We start from the raw sequence: 21,655 nt of genomic DNA on the forward strand, positions 1-21,655 counted from the left end.
TAGGAATTTTAGCTAGAAACAAAGAGTAGATGCAGTGATGATTTTGAGAGAAGAAAGGAAAAGACTCCTAATAGCTTTTTTTCATATTCTGTAGCAAGGTCTTGGTTGGAGTTTGTGTTTGAAGTAATCTTTAAATTATTTCTAGTTTATTTGTCCTAAAATTATGGGATAGGTTTCACGATAGTAGGTGTGGGATATGAACACTTATTAAACTAGAACTGGCCTAAGGTTATCTACCTTCTACCCTTTAAAGGGCAGATGTTGCTGCTCATGATTCCTGGATTGGATTTCAATCATTCTACCCCCTTCTCCTTAACACAGAGCAAGAGCTACTACGAACCACGGTGGAAATTTCCTTAACTCCCCGCCCCCCTTAACTTGCAAACTGATTAAGAGAAGCTTTCTAGTCCTTTTAACTGGTGCCCATAGCTCACCCATTGCTCACAGCTACTTCTGTCTCCACCATTATGAGTCACTAGCTTTTGATTCAAGGTTCACAAACCTATTTCTGCCAGCAATATCTGTTTTTGAAATTATCTAACTTAAATATTAGTCAACCAATGAAATACGAGTCCTAAAAAGATAAGTAAAACTAAGTTGAATGTTCAAAAAAGTATAGATATAGGTGAGTTGCCAAAAATATTGGTGAGCAAGGTGACTACAAAAGATTGGGGAAAAAATCATAAAAATCTAGAAGGATTCTGCACTGAAATTGCTTTGTAAGTCTGTAAGTTTCACTTTATTTTAAATAATCATAAACTGTAATTACAAACTGGAAATCTATATATGGATGTTGGCAACTTGCCCACAAATGGCAGCTTTATCTATAAAAAGGGGAGGGAGTCTATAAAAAGAGGTTGCTAGGGGGTGGGAGAAATAAAAAAAGGGGTGAGGGAATAATGTCAAAGGAAAGGGAAGATATTTTTGAATTGATATCCTGGAGGATGAGGAAGGCTTTGATGAATCAGGCAACAGGGCTGAGGGGTACAAACCTTGACAGAAGGGATTTTAATGGGAGTAAATAGAGTTGCGAGATAAAATACAGCACATGCCTAGTTACATTTGAATGTCAAACAAACAACAAATAACTTTTAGTATAAGAAATTTTTAGTATAAAAATGTCCCATGCAATATTTGTCCTGTATTTTTATGTGCTAAATCTGGCAACCCTAGGAATAAATAGATTTGTTTTTTTAAAAAAAGCATTCTGACTTCTGAGAAGAGATCTGTGCCTGCCTCTCTGAAGTTAGGGAATCTATCTTACTGGCCCCCTTCAAGTTAAGAAATGCATCTTCCCACCACTGCTGACTTACCGGGCCTGGAGAAGTCTTTCCGCTCTGTCTCCTAGAATTGGGGGTCTGGGATGATGGACTTCGTGGAGATGAATTCTCAGCCTTCCGTTTGGCTGCCATGGCCAATAACCAGTTTTTATTCTCTGGGGAGCTATTCTCTTTGCCTACCACTTCAGATCCTTCTCCACAAGATCCCAAAGGAAGAGGTAGTGTTCCACAGCCTTCTGAAGCATAAGGACTGGCAGGAGAAGGAGGCTCTGAGATACTCATACTAGCTCCTTCAATCTTGCTTGGTTTGGTAGGACCTAGAGGGTCCTTACCGAGGTCTTCTTGGTTACCAGCAAGGCAGCACAGATCCAAATGAAGCTTTTCAACTGGGTCATCAAGCTCAGTCACACAGTTGCAACTCTTTACACACTTTTGTTTCACGTTCTCCAGACAACTTGAGTCCAGCCTCCTCTTCACTCTATTTCTAGACTCAGAGCAAGCCACTGCTTGGGATGATTTCAGGCTCACAGGAATGAGGGCTTTTCTTGGAGACATAAGCTTGGTCTCAGAAGCAGGTGGAGTGATGGGTGGCGATGAAGAAGGTGTTCTGGTCATCCAATTTCTAATGGACATCTTGAAAGATGAAGGTGGCTTGGGAGAGACAGAGGAGACCGAGCCTCTTCTGCTGATGGGAGACCGGGCCTTGGCAGGAGGGGTTTTAATAGAGAATGTGGGAGTATTTGAAGGAAGAGGGAGGTCTCCAGCACAGCTTGGAGCACAAGCTGCTGATGATGGGGAGGAAATGGATGGACTGCTCTTTACTCTGGGGGCTTTGGCAGGAGTACTCTGGCTACTTGTCACTGTTACTGAAAAAGAAAAGAGGGTCATGAAAATCAGAAGTGAAAGCCATAGAAAACTCCTAAATTCTCATCACCAAAAATTATAGCTAACTTAATCATTCAGGGTTGATTACCCAGTGAGTAGATTACATAAATCATTTGATTTTTACCACACCCTCTTAGCATATTCCTTCCCCTTTCCTAACTGCCAGCCTCCCAACTACCCCACTGTAAAACATATACTTGTAAAAATCTAGAAAATACAGAAAAATTAACATAAGAAAAATTTAAAAGTATCCAGGTGAACCACTTTTAGTGTTTCTTCTATACTTGCGCATGTGACATATATTATATACCTTAACTTTTTCTACACAAAAATGAGACCATAATGTATATACTATTTAGTAATCTGCTTCTCAACATTATCATGAACATTTCCCACATTAATACAAATTTATATTATCATTTTTAATAGCTACAAAGTATTCTAAGGTAACAGCAAGACATTTAGTTTGTTAATGACATTTTGTTTTCCTAAGTTGCCATTATCATTCCCATATATATTTTTGAGCAATGTTAGGGCAGAGAGCCACCGCACAGTGGCTCTCAAACAGGAGCACACAGGTCTAAAATCTGACACGATATCTACGTGACTTGAGCACAACCCTTTACCTCCTCTGGTTCCGTTTCCATATCTTTTAAATGGAGATAGTTTTTAATCTCCACAAGAAGTAATTCTATCAATTACTTGTTAAAGTTATCAGGCCTCACATAGCTTTCCACCTTAACTTACAAATGGCTACTATTTTCCACAAGCCAAAGAATGCCAAAGAACATTTCAGAAACTCAATTCTTGCTCTCTGTAAAGCAAATCAAACAGTGGATAGAACTCTTCTCTATGCATCCTGTCCCTTATTTACAGACAATGGCAAGTAGTTCAGGCAAATTCTTATAAACTTCATGATTCTTCCCCCTCAGGCCCCACCACAGACAACACTGTATTTTCTCACTTTCCTTCTGAGCTTTCTAGATTTCTGAAATAGTGTTCCTGTCTTCAATTAACAAGGAAAGGGCATCTACTTATTTCTCAGTCACAAAGTCTTTGAATTATAATCCTGATATTTAATTCAGTTTATTATTATTGATTGATTGATTTTTTTGCTGGGGAAGATTTGCCCTAAGCTAACATCTGTTGCCAATCTTCCTTTTTTTTTTTTCTTTTTTCTCCCCAAAGCCCCAGTACATAGTTGTATGTCATAGTTGTAGAGTTGTAGCTCTTCTACATGGGACGCCGCCTCAGTATGGCTTGAAGAACGGTGAGTATACTGGTCCACGCCCAGGATCCGAACTGGCGAACCCTGGGCCACCGAAGCAGAACGTGCGAACCTAATTGCTACACCACCAGGTCGGCACTACCTCCTTCTTTTTTTAATGTGAGCTGCAGTCATAGCACAGCCACTGACAGACGAGTGGTATGTTTCCATGCCCAGGAACCAAACCCCGGCCGCTGAAGAGGAGCGTGCTGAACTTTAACCACTAGGCCATCGGGGCTGGCCCAATTCAGTTTAATTATTGAACTGCATTTATATGCAACTGAATTTAGGATGGGCTGACATAAAAATACAATCTCTCTTTTAGCTAGAATAAAGATTTACAAGTACTAATTTCAGTCATTTAGTTACTCTGCACATTTTACCCTGTGCTTTTCACCACTTAAGCCAAACTTTTTTCATCAACTATATGTTTAGAAGTGGCCAAAGTGATACTGCTCCTTCAATAAAGATCATTACTGGAAAACCCCATTTTCTCACAATGTGCTACAGAAGTGGAGTTAGTGACAGGGACCTGTTCATAGAGCAGCCGGTGACAGTTCTCAAACTCATGTTCTAGAGCCTGATTACAGTTATTATTTCAGGAGGAAGCTTTTCATTTGCCTCACTCCTCAGTGCACAGCCCCGATAGTCATTAGTTCATTAAAGTGGGTTGACATGTATACTTAGAGCAGAAAGTACTAAAATAGTATTGGTTTTACAACATGCAGATTCTAAGGCAGGATTAGGGGAGAAGGAAAAGCTAGGCCACGGACAAAGCACACATATAAATTTCTGATACTTGAGCGGCAGACATTTGAAGAGTTTACTGAAGCTCAGTGGGAAATCTGATGTGGTGAAAAGTTGGGGTATTTCCTCTTCCTTTAGGATGTTATAATGAAGGAAGAAGTGGACTATGGAGTCAAAGAGAAGATTTTGTTAACTTTGAATGTTAACAAAACTCTGGGTCAAATTTAAATCTTTCCTTTCTTTTTTAAAACAGTAAATAGATTATAAAAGTAATAAAAGTTCATGGTAAAAAAATTCAAACAGAGGAGAATAAGATGGAAAGTAAAAAGTCCTCTTTTCAACCTTTTCATTTCACTCTTATTTTCCTGTGCATTCCACAATTTTCTATGTGCCTATTAGTACACACACAGTATAACATATGTTAAAAAAAACAATGGATTATTACACAAGTTCTGCAATTTGTTCTTTTCTCTTAACAGTGTATCTTTTTCTCTTCATATAAGTACACTTAGATGCACTGCATTCTTTTTAACAGCTGAATAGTATGTCATTATGTTGGCATATAGATTTAAATACAACATGCCATTTAGTACTTCATCTACTTAAGTGCATCAGCCCCTATTGAGCCTAAGCACTGCATGAGATTTGATGACACAGTAGCATCGACTGGGTTATTGCCCTAAAGGCTTCCTGAAAGTCAGTTGCTTTGAGGAATTACAGAGAGCTTACCAGTAATCAATTTGTAGCTTCTTTCTATATAAGGGTTTGTCACCTGGCCTCACCTTACCTTTTCAGTCTTATCACGTACTATGCTACTTTAGGATCCTATTACAGGAGACTACTCACTGCTTCCTGAACAAGCTGTGCATTGTCACCTCTCTGTCTTTATTCCTGTGGTTTTCTTGCCAAGTCTGCCCCTTCTTTGCCAGGCAAAAATTCTCCTCATGTTTCCAGGCTCTGAGGACAATGTTAACTCCATTGTGAAGAATTTGCAAACTTTTTTCCTCCTGTCCCATAGAGCTCTCTCTCCTCTTCCACAGGGAAGAGATTCTCAGAGCTTTTCTTTATACAGTTGGGAGAAATGTTTACAACGTACTATAGCTTTTCCATCTGCCTCCTGGACTAGAGTGTGAGCACCTAGAAGGCAGGTGATGATGATTTACTCATTTTTAGGTCTACCTAAAGAATCTTTGCTAGTGTCTAGCAAAGAATTATTCAACAATGTTTGTTAAATTTCATTACTGCTGAGAGGGATGAGGGTGAGGTTCCAGACATCAAAAAACAGACTCTGGGGGCCGGCCCGGTGGCGCAAGCGGTTAAGCGCGTGCGCTCCGCTGTAGCGGCCCGGGGTCCGCCGGTTCAGATCCCGGGCGCGCACTGATGCATTGCTTGTCAAGCCATGCTTTGGCAGTGTCCCATATAAAGTGGAGGAAGATGGGCATGCATGTTAGCCCAGGGCCAGTCTTCCTCAGCAAAAAGAGGAGGATTGGCAGATGTTAGCTCAGGGCTGATCTTCCTCAAAACAAAACAAAACAAAAACGGACTCTGTAAGTGTTTTGCTGACTTGTGAGACTACAGCAAGCACTTTAGATAGAACAGGTAAGGTTTCCTTCTCTTTAAGATAAGGATAATCATCTTTGTCACTCAACAATGTGCAGACCAGAAGAGGTTCTCAATCCCGGCTGTATACCAGACTTACTTGGAGCTTTATAAAAATACAAGTACTTGGCCCCCACCCCAGACCTACTGAACAATCCCTAGGGACACACAAACTTTTAAAAAGCTCCACAAGTGGTTCTGAGGCACAGCCAGGGTTGAGAACCTTGGCCTCGACAGTGCTATGAGATCTCTGGCTGAAATAGTGCAAGAACAGTAGGTGACAGAGCAGGTGCTGGCTGGGAAAAGTAGGGCAGAGGGAAAAGGGGCTGTGCCTTGGGATTTAAAGCCTTCCAGTTGCTGTGTTAAAAGGGCCAGAAGAGAAGATATGCAGCCCAGAGTAGCAATGAAGGGCTGGGGTGGCAATTAGAAGCTTGGGAAAGCAGAGGAACATAATTTTCAAAATTGCAATGTGATTAGCAGCAGCAAGTCTGTTGCTGGAAGCTGGCTTACCAAGTCCAATGGCCAGTGTGTCAACCTTTGGTACTTAGTCAGGTTGTTGTTTTGTAGTGCTCTTCAGAGTAACTCTAGCATCACTCAGAAATGGAGAAATCTAGGTATAACTCTTGGTCTGGTCTTAACTTGAACTTTGCTTTGATGTGTTGGTTCTAAAGGAGGCAGTACTGCAGAGTGCTTCCAAGCATATGCTCTAGAATCAGACTGCAAGGGTTTAAATCTGGTCCTTCCCCAAACAACTTCATAGCTGTGTGATGTCAGGCAAGGCTAACTTAATTGAGCTTCAGTTTTGGTTGTTTGGGGAATTAAATGAGATAATTCAAGTAGGTCCTTAGAACAATTATGCTAGTACTCAATAATGGCTAAATGCTGCTGTTATTATTATGATCCAAATTTGGTCAACATGTGTAACTTTTTTTGTGACTTAGCTTCCAAAACTAAGAATAATTAATGATACACTAAAAATATCTACTTAAAATCAACATACTTTTCATCAAAAATCTTAAAATGGTTATAGGCATTAACACAGAAATTCTACCTCTGGGAATCTATTTTAATGGGAGGGGAGGACCCTAAAAATAGAAAAAAAAGATAAGATTTTCACAAAATATTGGAAACAAAATGGCAAACTACAAGAAAATAGCTAGGTAAACTATGGAACATTTACTCAAGGGACTATTTTAAATGTTTTGCTAAAAAGATAACATAGAAAGTGCTTGGAATATCAGGTTCAGTGAAAAAAGTCCCCAAGAAATCCAAATGTACATACAGTATAACTAATACTCAGTTAACAAGAATCTCTATGGATATGGGGGAAAAATCTAAAAAAAAAACCTCAAAATATTAATTAAAATTATGTATGAGTGGTGGAAATACTGATGGCTTTTTCCTCATATAATTCTTTTCTTTTATGTTTTCCAAAATTAGGGAGACAAAAGTATATACAAAAATAAGGCAGCAGATAGACATCCCATGTTCATGGATCAGAAGACTTAAGATTGTTAATACTTAACAATCTTAGTTTTGGGAAATACTCCCAAAACTGATCTACAGATTCAATGCAATCTCTATCAAAATCCCAGCTTGCTAGTTTGCAGAAACTGACAAGTTCGTCCTAAAATTTGTATAGAAATACGAGAGACCCAGAACAGTCAAAACAATCTTGAAAAAGAAGAAAATTGGAGGACTCAGATTTCCCAATTTCAAAACCTAATACAAAGCTACAATAATCAAGACAATGTGGTACTACTATAAGGATAGACATATAGATCAATGGAATAGAATTGAGAGTCCAGAAATAAACCTTATGGTCAATTGATTTTTCACAAGGGTGCCAAAACAATTCAAGGGGGTGAAGAATAGTCTCTTTAAAAAATGATACTGAGAAAGCTGGATATCCATGTGCAAAAGAATCAATTTGGATCCTTACCTCACATCGTACACAAAAATAAACACAAAATAGAAACTAGCCCTAAAACTAAAAAACTCCTAGAAGAAAACATACGAGTAAATCTTTGTGACATTAGGTTAGGCAATAGTTTCTCGGATACAACAACAAAAGCACAAATGACAGAAGAAAATACAAAGAAATTGGACTTCATCAAAATTAGAAAATTTTGTGTGTAAAAGGACACTATCAGGAAAGTGAAAAGACAATCTACAGAAGAAAAAATATTTGCAAATCATTATATGACAAGGGACTCATATCCAGAATATATAAAGAATGCTCACAACTCAACAGTAAAAAGACAACCCAATTAAAATATGGGCAAAGGATTTGCAGAGGCATTTCTCCAAAGAAAATATACAAATGGCAATAAGCACATGAAAAGATGCTCAATATCATTAGCCATCAGGGAAACACAAAACAAAAATGGGACAAATGGGACTAGGATGGCTATAATCAAAAAGACGAACAATAACAAGCCTTGGTAAGGATATGGAGAAAGTGGAACCCTCATTTTGGGTGCTGAAAATATTCTAGAATTAGATTGTGTCGACGACTGCCCAATTCTGAATATAGTAAAGACTAGTGACCTGTATACGTTAAATAAGTGAATTTATTGTATGTGAATATATCTTGACAAGCCCCACCTCCAAAAAAAAAAAGCCTCAAGAGAAAAAAGTACAGGAAATAAAAAGTAACAGCAGTTTACCACATAGCTCTATTCTGAATAGAAAACACAGTAGTAATAATAATAATAATAATAATAATAATGATAATAATAATAATAACTCTATAAAACCAAAATTATGACCCTGTACCGGGAAGATAGAGGAATGTGGAGTGCGCAGAGGTTTGGTAATAGTGGGGACACAGGAAAGACAGCTAAATCCTCATTTCACAAAGTTAGAAGTCAATAGATAATGTTGAAAACTGCAAAAACACCCCCCAAAGAAACAGAAATGCACAAATATTATTTAGATACAGACATATATATCAAAGAATCAGCTAAAAGATTTGAAAGTAGTTGCTCCTGGGAACTACTGGAACCGAGGACTATTTATCTTATTCACCCTTGTAGAACTAGTTGACTTGTTAAACTATAACACTAAATTAAAAAAAAAAAATTTTAAAGAAAGTAAAGACCAAAAACCAAAAATAAAGGCATCAAAGACTACAGAAGTGGACCCTCTGGAGTCCAGCTCTGCTTACAACATCTTGTAAGAGACTAAGTCAGTCATTAGAAAAATGAGCATATATCATCTCACCTTCAACTGCCCATTACCTTAGGCCTTGATGGCTAACATAAAATGAATCTTTAAGCTTGAATTTCAAGCTTATTACTGTACATCTGTTGATAACATCAGGATCCCCTTTGGCTGGCTCAGTGCTTGGAAGATTTTTGCTCTTGGTTCACTGTCATTCTCTTCAGCACTATCCCTGTCAATTCATGGTTATTATAAAATCCACATACATGATCTTTCCAATACCGCGGTTTCTCAGTTTCTTAACCTCCTCCTTCTACAACAGCCTTGTCCTTTCACTCACTTAAGCCACTTATTCCTTGACCTTATTATTACCGACACCTGCAAATCCTCCATCATCTCAATTTCAATCATCACCTATTTTCCCAGCTCCCTTTAGTACTCCAACTCCAATAATCCTTCATCCCCAGGGGATCTTCAATTCATTGATCTTACCACTTTTACACCATCCCTCAGCCCCATTATATCCTCACTTCCCTCCTTATCCAATTTAAATCCTATAGTCAATCATTATAATCATCCTCTCATATCTACCCTCAACTCCCTTAGCCCTCTTCTCACTTCATCCTCACATACTTGTGGATCTAAACATCCCTGGTTAAATCCAACTCTCCACCTACAGTGTACCTGTGCAGCAGACATACAACCACGCTGACTAATCACTTTCAATTAATGACTGCTAGCCTCAAGTTGACTCTTACCACCCAACAATCATATGTCCCTGGTCTCTTTACTCTTCTATTCTGTGACTATTTCAGACTTTCTCATCTCTCCTCAAATCTCTACCACCTCCTCCCTTATCTTTATTCTCAGTTGATGATCCTGATTCCTATCTCAATAAGAAAATAGAAGATATCAGAACAGAAGGAAACTTCCACAAGTTCTGACCACCCCATCTATCCACCAACCTTCACTGTGCCTATGTATTCTGCCTTTTCTCCAATTACTATGGATGAACTATCCACGCTCCTGGCAAAGGCCTACCCTTCTACTTGTATATTAGATATCATCCCCTCACATTGACTTGAGGACACTGCTCTAGCCAATTTCCCTGTATCAATTTTCCCCCTCTCTACAGGATCCTTCCAATCACATACAAAATGCTATAGTCCCATTAAAATAAAAAAAATATATAAAACAACAAAACAAAACAAAAACAAACTTCAACACTTCTTCCTTCAGCTACCACTTCATTTCTCTCCTTTCCCTTCTAGCAAAACTCCTTGAAAGAGCCTTCTATACTTGTAGTCTCCAAGTTCTCTTCTCCCATCCTCCTAAACAAAACCAATCAGACAACAGATACTCCTCCAAAACTGCTCTCACTAAGGTCGCCAAATAACCCTCACATTGCCAAACCCAAAGGTCACTTTTTAGCTCTCATCTTGTGGCATGCCAAAAACATTTGACCAAATTTATCCCTCTCTCCTTTCTTTACTGGGCTTCTGGGACACAATACTCTGGTTTTTCTTTTTCTTCTGTTTGTGCCTGCTCCTTCACCTCTCCAATCTCTAAACAATGGGGTGTTCCAAGGCTCAGGCCCCAGACCTATTCTCTTTTATATTATAGCTACCTTCAGTGTATGATGATGAATCCCACATTTACAACTCCAGTCCTGAAGTGCAGAATTAAACATCTGCCTGCCTCTCTGACATCTCTATTTGGATGCCTGATAATCATATCAAACAACATATCCAAATGGAACTTCAGCTCTTCCCTCTCAAACCTGCTCCTCCTGCAGTGACTATCTAGGTTAATGGCAACTCTATTCTTCTAGCTTCTCAAGCCAAAAACTCTAAAGTCATCCTTGATAACTCTCCCTCACATTCCACATCTGATCCCACAGTATATTCTGTTGGCTCTATCTTGTAAATATACCCAGAATTTGAAAACTTCTTACGCCTTTCTGCTACCAATCTGGTCCAAGTCACCATCATTGCTTCCTGGATTATTTCAATGGATTTTAAAATTAGCTTCCTGCTTTTACCCTGATCCCTTTACAATTTTTTTTCAACACAGGAGTAAGAATGATCAAGTTAAGAAAAGTCAGATCATGATATTCCTCTATCAAAACCCTCTGACAGCTTTTTCTCTATCAGAATAAAAGCCCAAATCATACCAGTACCTCATTTTCCGCTACTATTCCCCTCCCTCTCCTTCACCCGCTCCAGCCACAGGAGCTACACCCACATTAGCCTCTTTGAGGAACAGAAAATATGCCAGAACTGCTCCTGCTTCAGGGCCTTTGCACTTGCTCTTTTGTCTGCCTGGAATATTCTCCAGAACATCCACATGGCTCACTACTTTACTTTCTTTATTCAAATGTTGTCTTTTCATTGAGGCCTCCCTGGGCACCTAATTTAAAATTTTAACAGAACACTTTGCCGTTCTCCCGTTCCTTTTTTCCCTAAGCACTTATTGTTATCTGACAGAGTACACACTTTACTTCTTTAGCTTGTTTATTGCCTCTCACACTAATAATGTAAGCTCATTTACATCTTTGGGATTTTTGATTCTTTTGCTCATTGCTGAATCCCCATCAACTTAGAACAATGCCTAGTACATAGCAGGTATGCAATAAATATTTTAAAAATAAATCCACCACTGTATTCCTGTGCCTTGTGTAGATGATAAACATAGTAGTGCTCAGAAAATATTTATTAAAAAGAATGAATATCAAGAAGATGGTGCTTTCCTTTAAAAATATACCAAAACAAGACCAAATCTAGCTTATCACTTTGTACTGCAGAACTGAACCAATCAAACCATAAAAAACTTTTAGAAAAATGCATGGGATCCTTACCTAGGTCGGCTCTTGCCTCTTTTTTCTTCTGAGAGGCCCAACCCACTATGGAGAGTTTATCTCCTCCTGATTTCTCCTCTAAGCCTCTATTCAAGCGCCAGATTTTCAGTGTATTGTCATCAGAGCAGGTAGCAATCTAAGGAGAATCAGGAAGGGAATTAAGAAGTTTCAATCAAAGATTCACAACAAAGTATAGATGTGTCTTAAGGACTCATGACTGGAGAACTCTGATACAACAAGATATAGAAAATGATATCTGAAAGATCACATACTTCCATTCCTTGCTTTCAGGAACCAATCCAGATTTCCAAAGAAGTGGACTCACTAGTTTCTTCTTTATATACATTCTGCTGGTATGTCTTTCATCACCAGTCATTTCTTACCTAGCCTAAAGCTCTACTATAAAGCCAAGTTCATTTCATTTTATTCTCAAGAAGTTGAGCAAGTCATTATCTTTATCACCTTCTATATAACTATGAACTATGTAATTAAGATACGCTTTTACTCTCTCTTTCTCTTAAATGATCAATCAGTGTATGTCACCAACATTCAATTTCTATGACTTTCTTCTGAATTCCCCATGTTCTGGCTTATTGCTAAAGTAATGGGATCATTTCCAAGATCAGACTTAGTCCACAACTCTAGTCTACTCAAGTAGAATGAAACCATTCCTTTGAGATTCTTTTTCAGATAGGTAAAGGAGCAATCTGGGAAAACAAGTTCATTGGGCTGAAAGAAGTTAAAAACAACCTTTGCCCCTTTAAAAATATCTGACCATTCCTGATCTTGGTCCCAAGCCTTTTATGGCAGAGAAAGTCCAGCTTGAAGAGCTTGTGGCAAATGGCCACTGGTACCAGAGCATTTGTTTATATAATTTCTCTATTTCAGTCACTAAAGAGAGAGAAAAAAAGAACACACGTTCTCTTAAGTCTTGGCCCCCAAGAGACTGGTAGCTTTTTCCTTTCCTTACTGGGAGGCCGAAAGAAGACACACATATTTAACTGCTCAACAAGAAATGCCTGGAATCCCCAGTTACTCTATAGTTTATTAACAAGAGTTAATAAACTGTACTGTATGTCCTACTGTATGTCTAACAATTTACATTCTTCATCTTATTTAATTCTCACAATTTAAAAAGCCTTGTACTCAAATAACCTCATCTACAAACTGAGAATAAAGTTATTTGCCCAAGGTCACCATAAGTAAGTGGCAGAGCTAGAATTTGAATCCAAGTTTTTCCAATTTCAAATGCTAGATCCTTTTTTTAAACCATATTTTACCTTCCTAACTCTAGGCTAGGGGAAAAATAATTTTAAAGAACCTTTTAGAAAGGTGGTCATTAGACTAATATAGGTAAACAGCCCTGCCATTTCTTTTGAGTCTTTTCTGTGCATAGAGATAAGGATAATGTATGATGGTTTAAAAAAGATGACATAATTAACTGAATAATTAGAAAAAAATTCATCTTAGTAAGTTCTATGAAGATACAAAACTCCACATTAAAAACAGATATTTCACTGGAAGTTACATGGAATTTCAGATGAAAAATGTCTTTGGGATGTAATTATTGGTGATTAACACAATGATTTCAAAAAAAGGTCTATCATGAAGCTGACCACAGAAATGGTTATACAGCCAGCCACGCGCCGTATGACGATGTTTCAGTCAGCGACAGACTGCATATACGACGGCAGTCCCAAAAGACTAGTACCATATATGTAGTACCCTCTAGGTTTGTGTAAGTACCTTCTGTGATGTTTGCACAACGACAAAATTGCCTAACAACACATTTTTCCCATTGTAAGATGAGACATGACTGTACAAGGACATAGAAATAAAAAGAAATCCACAGCAGTCCTGGAAAGCTAGATCAGACCATGAGAAGTTTCTGGAATATAAAAAACAGATGGGAACAATAGGCAACAAAACCTCAAAACATCATACATGAAAGGGGAGATCTCCACAGAAGTGAGACTTCCTGTAAACCCAGAATAACCCAGATGCAGGGGAGCTGGGAGAGTGAATGGAGCTTGGGCTCCTATTATATGAAATCCTTACATATACATGGAGTTTGCTTGTTTCTGGCCTTTCTACATTTCAGGGTTTTTGTTTATATTTGTTTTAAAGTATCACTATTTTAAAAAAACTTAAAAGTGAGCTTCTTTTCAGAGTGCCTAAAACATTTTGGAGCTACTTATGTAGTTTAACCAGAGAAAATCTAACATGTTAAGACTTCACAGTCTTAACATGTTAGATTTGAATATGAAATCTGAATTTCATATGAAAATATGAATATGAATATGGAATATGGAATATGAAAACCCAAAGTGGACTGTGAAGAACAGTCAAGATATTACCTTTAATATACCACATTGATAATATGCAGAAAGTTAAGAAGACTAGTTCTCACCTTAGGTTTTTTTTTTCATCTTCGATTTTAAGATGAAATTTTAATTATGTTAAAAACTTAATTCTATCCTTAGGAAAGGAATGACTCTAGGGAACCAAGAAATCCACCTTTATTCTTTAGTGTCTAATAGTTTCTCTGTTGGCAGAGAAAAGTAGAATATGTATGATTAATGCTGATATAGATCCTGGATGGCCTCTAGATCTTTTAAATCTCTATTTAAACATAAAAGTCTACATAATTCTCAAACTAACCTTGGGAAAACCTACAAATCTGTAATCTACTTTTTTAAACAAACTACAGAGTTTACAAACCTTTGTGAAGTCTGATGGACACCAGCACACAGAGGTGACCTCTTGAGAATGACCCAGGAGCACAGTAGGAGGATGCCAGGGTGTGGAGACCTACACACCGACAAAAAAGAAAAAAGCAAGTCAGCAAAGCAGTGTTAGGTCTCCCAGATATAGGCTTTGAATCTCTCCATATTTGTGCCTTAGAGAACTTTAGGTTTGTTCCCAAAGACCCCTAGACATGCGTAGTTACAAGTTCGGAAAGAGTCCCAGTGGGCAATGAAAATACTTCTATCGTTGATCTGAGAAAACAGAATGAAAATAGCCAAAATAAGTAAATAATATGAGCTTAGATACCAGGACAGGTCTTATTTCAAATTAGGACTACCTAGCTATACATATATTGACTAAAATTCAAGACTGGTATTATCTCTCACTTTTTAGCTGGTGAACTTTCTGTAAGGATGAGGTTCAGCTGCTAGGTAGTGCACCTCAAGTGGAGTCTTGTTTCTACATAGCCTAGACATTTTCAGATCTTCTCTAGTCAGCTGCTTTCCAGGAACTAAATCCTGAAGCTACGTGAGACATGCTACCAGCTCTCTTGGGACAAGATAGGCTTTCTTCCAAAAGAACACTCACTGACTTTTACCAAAGTCCAAAATTATATCCTTTCATTTTGAAGGGGTATAAACTATAATAACATGGCACTTTGGTCTCTTATCTGGAAAAAAAAAATTCCTCTAAAATTTTATTTCAGTTAATTTGCTTAAAGAAATCTTGAATTTTCAAGTAAGTATTACCACATTTTAATAGATTTTAATGTATAAATGTATAAAGAAAGGTCACAATGTGCAGTACTATACAGGTGACTAAGAATCATATTTTCCCCCTCATTAGATGCCACTAGTGACATGCATTTGACAGCTGACTCATTCAAGAGCTGTCAATTCCTTACAGAGGCCATGGGAATTAATCAGCACAATATGGAGTATAAGCTCACTTAACTATTATTAGTACATGTGCTTGAAAAAGAAATTATTCTTTTCATTTTCCTGAGGCTCTGAATCATTGCTCATTTGTATGAAGAAAGTGGAGGCGACTCTGGAAGGAATATTTGTGAAAATGACTAAGGAAACTTAATAGATCCCTCAGATTGTAGTTAACAGATTAGACACACTGATTCATAAGGGTATCCAACTCAATTATTATTACTCCTCTCTTGGGTTAAATGGAATATACGTAATGATTCAAAAAAGCAAAAGAAGACACAGAGCAGAGTCTAATTTGCCTTGCTGGGTTAATTAAAGTTTAACAGAAAAGGAAGCTTTTTCCTGAGTATTGTCTAAAAGGATTTACTTACTCCCTACTCCTGCAGCGCCGCAGAGAACAACTCAATTCTCTCACAAGGTAGCATATTTCAGAAAAGACTTTCAATATAGTCTCTCTAACTATCTCAGTAGTCACAGAAGTTCTCCTTCCTCCTCCATTCGGGATGGCCCCAACCCATTAAGTCTCTCTTCACGCAAGGTCCAAGCAGGACTGGTAGCAGCAGTTAAAAGGAAGAAGAAATCCGGGGCTGGCCCGGTGGTATAGTGGTTAAGTTCAGCGTTCCGCTTCGGCCTGGGGTTCACAGATTCAGATCCCAGGTGTGGACCTATATACCACTTATCAAGCCATGCTGTGGCAGGCGTCACATATATAAAGTAGATGAAAATGGGCATGGACGTTAGCCCAGGGCCAACCTTCCTCAGCAAAAAGAGGAGGATTGGCAAGAGATGTTAGCTCAAAGCTAATTTTCCTCACCCCTCCAAAAAAATAAATAAATAAAAAGGAAGGGAAAAAAAAAAGGAAGGAGGGATCCTCATGTCCTGCCTGGTAGAAACACATTATTCTACCCCATTGGCTTACTCTGCTTGTTGCCTCCAGCCAGCTTTTGATTTCATGAGACTGCCCCTGCCTCAGTTTCCTAGGCATTACAATACTTAAGAGAACCTAAATGTGTACACAAAGGATTAAAATACATTTCAAGAAAAACCAAATATCCACCAATAGAATATACATACATTTCTGCATTTATCTATAGGATCTAAGAGAAAAAACAAAAGATAGATCCCTTGAAAAAACTTTTAACAATTTGATAAGGTAAGAATAATAATAATGACAATAAAAGTCAGCATTTGTTGAATGATTACCATGAGCCAGGCACTTTACACAGCTTTAAAAGGGGGGGAAGATTCCTCAAAAAGTTAAATCTAGAATTAATTACCATATGACCCAGCAATTCTACTCTTAGGTATATACTCCTAGGAGAACTGAAAACAAATATTCAAACAAAAACTTGTACACAAATGTTTATAGCAGCTTTATCCATAAAGCCAAAAAGTGCAATAATTCAAATGTCCATCAACTGATGAACGAATAAATAAAATGTGGTCTATCCACACAATAGAATATTCAGCCATAAAAAAAGTACTGGGACCGGCCCGGCGGCATGGCGGTTAAGAGTGCGTGGTCTGCTGCGACAGCCCAGGGTTTGCAGGTTCAGATCCTGGGCACGCACTGATGCACCACTTGTCAAGCCATGCTGTGGCGGCGTCCCATATAAAGTAGAGGAAGATGGGCACGGATGTTAGCTCAGGGCTAATCTTCCTCACAAAAAAAAAAAAAAAAAAAAAGAAATGAAGTACTGATACATCCATCAACATGGACATACCTTGAAAATCTTAAGTGAAAGAAGTCAGACCCAAAAGATCACATATTGTGTGATTCCATTTACATGAAATGTCCAGAATAGGCAAGTCCATAGAGACAGAACATAGGTTAGTGGTTGCCAGGGGCTGGGGGCGGTGGGTAATGGAGAGTGACTCTTAAAGGGTATGTGGTTTCTTTTCAGAGTGATGAAAATGTTTGGGAATGAGACAGTGGTGCACAATATTGTGATTACACTCAAAATCACTAAATCGTACGCTTTAAAAATGACTAAAACGGTGAATTTTATATTATATGAATTATATCTCTAAAAAAAAAAGTGGAGGAAAGGGCATGTTGTCGGCTGAAATGAGAACTAATGTCCAACAAGGTTTTATGAATGTTAGTACCAAGTGTTTTCACAGTTTAGGACTATCTTAGTACAGTATAGTATACTTGATAACTACTTCAAAGAAGATTAATTTCCTCTAATGAAACTCAGGTAGTTTTTAAATCTTTCACTTTTATTCAGATAAGTTTTTATGTATTGTCACTTAGTTATTATAAAAACATTACCACAATGACACGATTTCATTATTTTAAAAGCCTCCCTCTACTCTGAAGTAGGAAGAGGAGACTACTAAGTCCAAGAGACATTTACATCCTTGTATTCTGTGGATAGTCAAAATACAAAAAATTCTCCTGTCTTACATAGCCTATTCATTATAGAATAAAGACTTTTAATTCAAGGCACAAAGAATCCCAAGGTTAAAACTCCCAGAACTATGAAGGTACCTCTAGAAGTAACTGGCTCTAACCAAGAGACCTCATAAAACATTTTGTATACTTAAATATGCAAAAAAGATCAGCACCTTTCCTCAAAAAATCTCCTTACTCTGCCCAGTTAGAAACCAAATCTAATCTTTATTTCTGCCATGAGATCATTTACACTTCCTAAAGTGTCAGGCTCAATGTTTCGCCAGTCAGCGGTAGAATGACTGTGCCAAATCAGTTTATTTATAACCACTTCGATAGTATTCAGCGGCTTTATCAGAAATGAACCAGGGAAGGGTGGGGTAGGGAAGGGGTGGGATGGAGGGTTAGATATTAAAAAGAAAAAATATAATATCAAATCTTTTGATTTTTAAGTTTTGGGCCTCAGTATCAGAGAGTCTAACTTTATTACATCTCCCCTTTTTTGGGCAGTGGTGAGGATTAAAAGGCCATTCTTTTTTGTCTTAAGGTCTAAAACTCCCTTCTTTCACTGTTTTCTTTTTCCCATGGGCTTTTTAGTACAGGAAAAATCCGAACATGAGAGAATTCTGTCCTCTTGGAAACATAGCAAAGTTGTAAGACAACCTAATAGCCTGGATACTCAGCTTGCATGGAATTGTTTTTAAACTAAACCTCACCCCTTTTTAGCATGGAAAAGAGAAACTGAGCCACCTCACTAGGCAAATTCAATTTTAGGAGCAGTAAGCTTGCCAGGATCTCAAATATCAGAGCCTGAGTTATGTGTGGACAGGCAGGAGAACATCATGTCTGAACCACGTCATTCAGCACTAACATGTGACCCAGCCTAGGAATTCAGAAAGGGTCACCCATGTATGTGATAGCCACTGATTGCATGTCTGAAAATGGGTTACGAATAGCAGCCAAGTATCTTTACTGCAGGTCTTTAAAGAGACGACATCTCTCTCAATCCTCATTCCTTGAAACAAACAAAAAGAAGGGCATTGTACTAGACAAGAGGGCTGGGGGTCTCAAGTATATATTCTATAAGCAAATTTTCATTTAAAAATACAACAAAGAAAAGTGCTTGTAGAAAAAGAGGCAAGACCAACACAAAAGCATCTTGGATAGACAAATATCTCCATCTTGTGACCATTTAGGGTATTGTTACTAAAAGCTTTTAATAAGGCAATGTTGCATTTTTGCAACTCTAGGTATACAGAGAAATCATTTTTTAGTACTTCCCCCAGAACCAGATGAAATTAAGCTGAAGACTTATGCTTCATACCTGACAGGCTCTACCCCTATCGTAAGAAAACATTAAAGATATGACTTCTTAGAGGGTGGCAGGACTAAGAATGATAAAATTTTCTCCTGAGAAGGGATTTGATACTATGGAATCTACATTAGACATTATGAAGTTTTAGACATTATGACTCTAAAATCCAAAATGTGTGAACTCTCATTCAATTCACCCATGTCAAGGACATTTCTGAAATTACAGGGCAATCTAGAATATAATTAATTTCGAGCCCTAGAAAACAATGCCTTAATGCTCTTCTTTCTCTGAATTTCCAGACATTTCTACAATTAATTATTCCCACGAGAGCCATTTTTTAGTGGTCAGCAAGTGTACTTGAGTAATGTTTCAATTTTTTCCACTGGACTTCAAATGCATAGCTTTAAATTTCTTAGCTCACAGTAGTCACTTCAGAATCACTGTCATTTAAAAAGTAAAAAAATATATATATATATAAATTTGTGTAACAGAAATGAGAAATCTATAAAATTTAAAAAAATTAAATGCTATTAAATATATATATATGAAACTGATAAAGCAGCCACATCTATTTTAGTAGCCTAAAGATGAGCCACTTATAAGAAAAGAAAGTAAAGAATACAATTATTATACACATATTGTTGAGTGAGTGTTTTGTGCAAGGCTTTATGAGTGATTTGGGTGTAGGATCCCCGGGATCAAAATACTATATTTTGAATGAAAGTTTGAAAACACAGGGCAGAAAGGCAGTACAGAATGTTTTTCTAGGAAGTAGGACAAAGCAGTTAAGATTCTTCCAGTCTGAATTCTCAATTTCTTGATAATCTGTGAAACTGCTGGAGGATATGGGTTGTCAATTTCTAAGAAGCTCTGGTCATGAACGTATATCTTCTGTGACAGAGTGAGGTTTTGGCTATATTAAGAGGCAAGAAGCAACTTTTACTGAACATTTGATGTAGAAAAAGATATAGAATACGTTTATATTAAACTTACCTGATCTTGGCCAGAAGAAATATTTGCGAGAATATTTAGTCTCACTTTTGTGGGGGAAGTTTGGCAACTTACCTTCCAGATGTAAGCAGCTTCATCACTTGAGCCACTGACTAAAAACTGGTCATCTGGACTAAGACTGGATTTAACATAAAAGGTAGAGTTCTGATGTCCACTGAAGACAGCCACTGCCAGAGGAAAAAAAATCAAATTACTTGGTTCTTGTTATTTCCAGTGTTCAAATAAATGCAATCAGTATACATGTTCTAACAAGTTTTATTAGTGTATTGACTATTGAAGCAGATGGTCAAGCTATATTCACCAAATAAAAGGGAACTGGACATCGGTAGAAAAATAAACGAAATCCTAGAAAGAGGCTTTATATTAGACTCAATCTCATGATTAAACCCAAATATTTGGTATGGAGCTGGCTATAGAGAACAAAGTGATGAAAAACATTCTCAAAGGACAAGAATGGAGCCAATGTTCAATCTGTCACTAAAATGCCTTTTATTAGACCCTCTCTACCCACCCCATGGTAGGGCTTGTCCCCTGCATAACACATTGGTCTTTCTTCCTCGACTTCAAATCTCTTGAGGATAAATTTCATCTTATTCTTCCTCACTAGACCTTACAGTGCTTTGAACAGAGTAGATCTTCAAACATATGTTGCATGAATAGGTAAAAATCAATAAAGAGTCAAGATTTATGGATAGCTTATCTGGAATGTGGGAATCTTTTTAATCCAGCTTTAAATAGGTTGAATAGTAGAAACAGCTAGTGGGGTAAACTCTATGTTCATATGTAAGATCCTCCAGCTAGGATAGGTTTAGATTTCTCACCACCCATGGTAAAAGGGCAAGTATTCCAATCTGGCATAATGTGCCCCACAGGTTCTTTTATCCTAAGACGACAAAAACCTGAGGCCTCCAGCATCAGAATGCCACGAGGAAATAAAAGAAAAAGAATCTCAATTATTAGAGAATTTAAGAATACACTTAGGCAGGAAAAAAAAAAATTCACTCCAATCTTCTAACAGAGGGGAAAGAAGAATTATTAAGGGACTTAACAGCTTTCCATAAGTGCTAAGAGAAATCGCTTCCTTTTGCCAGAATAACACTGGAAAAAAACTTTGTATTTACAGATTTTCAAGAAAAAGCCTACATATGAGATATTCTCCATATCAAACACTTTTACTGTGAAGCAGGATATAAATCAATTCAGATACACATATTATAGACCTACTACGGCAGATAGATCTCCACAAAATAAACAGGCTCTTTTATTCTGAATACAGCTCCAAAACTGTAATTGTTCATCTTTCTCAACTCTAAACAATGAACGGAAAACTACAGGCCAAATTTCCCACTAAACTTGTAAGAATTTATTGCCCTCTGCTGGTCTAAGAAAGACTAGCATAAAGTACACTTGTAAATGTTTCAAACCATGTGAAAAATCCTTCTAAAACC

General features: G+C 37.6%; 1 protein-coding gene across 9 annotated transcripts in view; it reads right to left on the reverse strand.

Annotated features, from left to right (window-relative positions):
• The window catches only part of DTL (denticleless E3 ubiquitin protein ligase adapter), an 83,811-nt gene that overhangs the window by 38,087 nt on the left and 24,069 nt on the right, over window positions 1-21,655 (reverse strand). For all 9 annotated transcript variants that reach the window (XR_015554361.1, XR_015554355.1, XR_015554343.1 and 6 more), the window contains exons 11-14: window positions 20,262-20,374; window positions 14,522-14,611; window positions 11,801-11,936; window positions 1,314-2,146 (exon numbers count right to left, since the gene is read on the reverse strand). Coding sequence is in view for 2 of the 9 variants with exons in the window: in XM_087439403.1 (XP_087295529.1) it covers window positions 1,314-2,146; window positions 11,801-11,936; window positions 14,522-14,611; window positions 20,262-20,374 (1,172 nt within the window). In the remaining 7 variants the exon portion in view is untranslated. The remainder of the gene's footprint in view (window positions 1-1,313; window positions 2,147-11,800; window positions 11,937-14,521; window positions 14,612-20,261; window positions 20,375-21,655) is intronic.

This window comes from Ceratotherium simum, chromosome 2, assembly GCF_057802395.1.
Source record: "Ceratotherium simum simum isolate JZ-2026a chromosome 2, ASM5780239v1, whole genome shotgun sequence".
NCBI classification, from domain to species: Eukaryota; Metazoa; Chordata; class Mammalia; order Perissodactyla; family Rhinocerotidae; genus Ceratotherium; species Ceratotherium simum.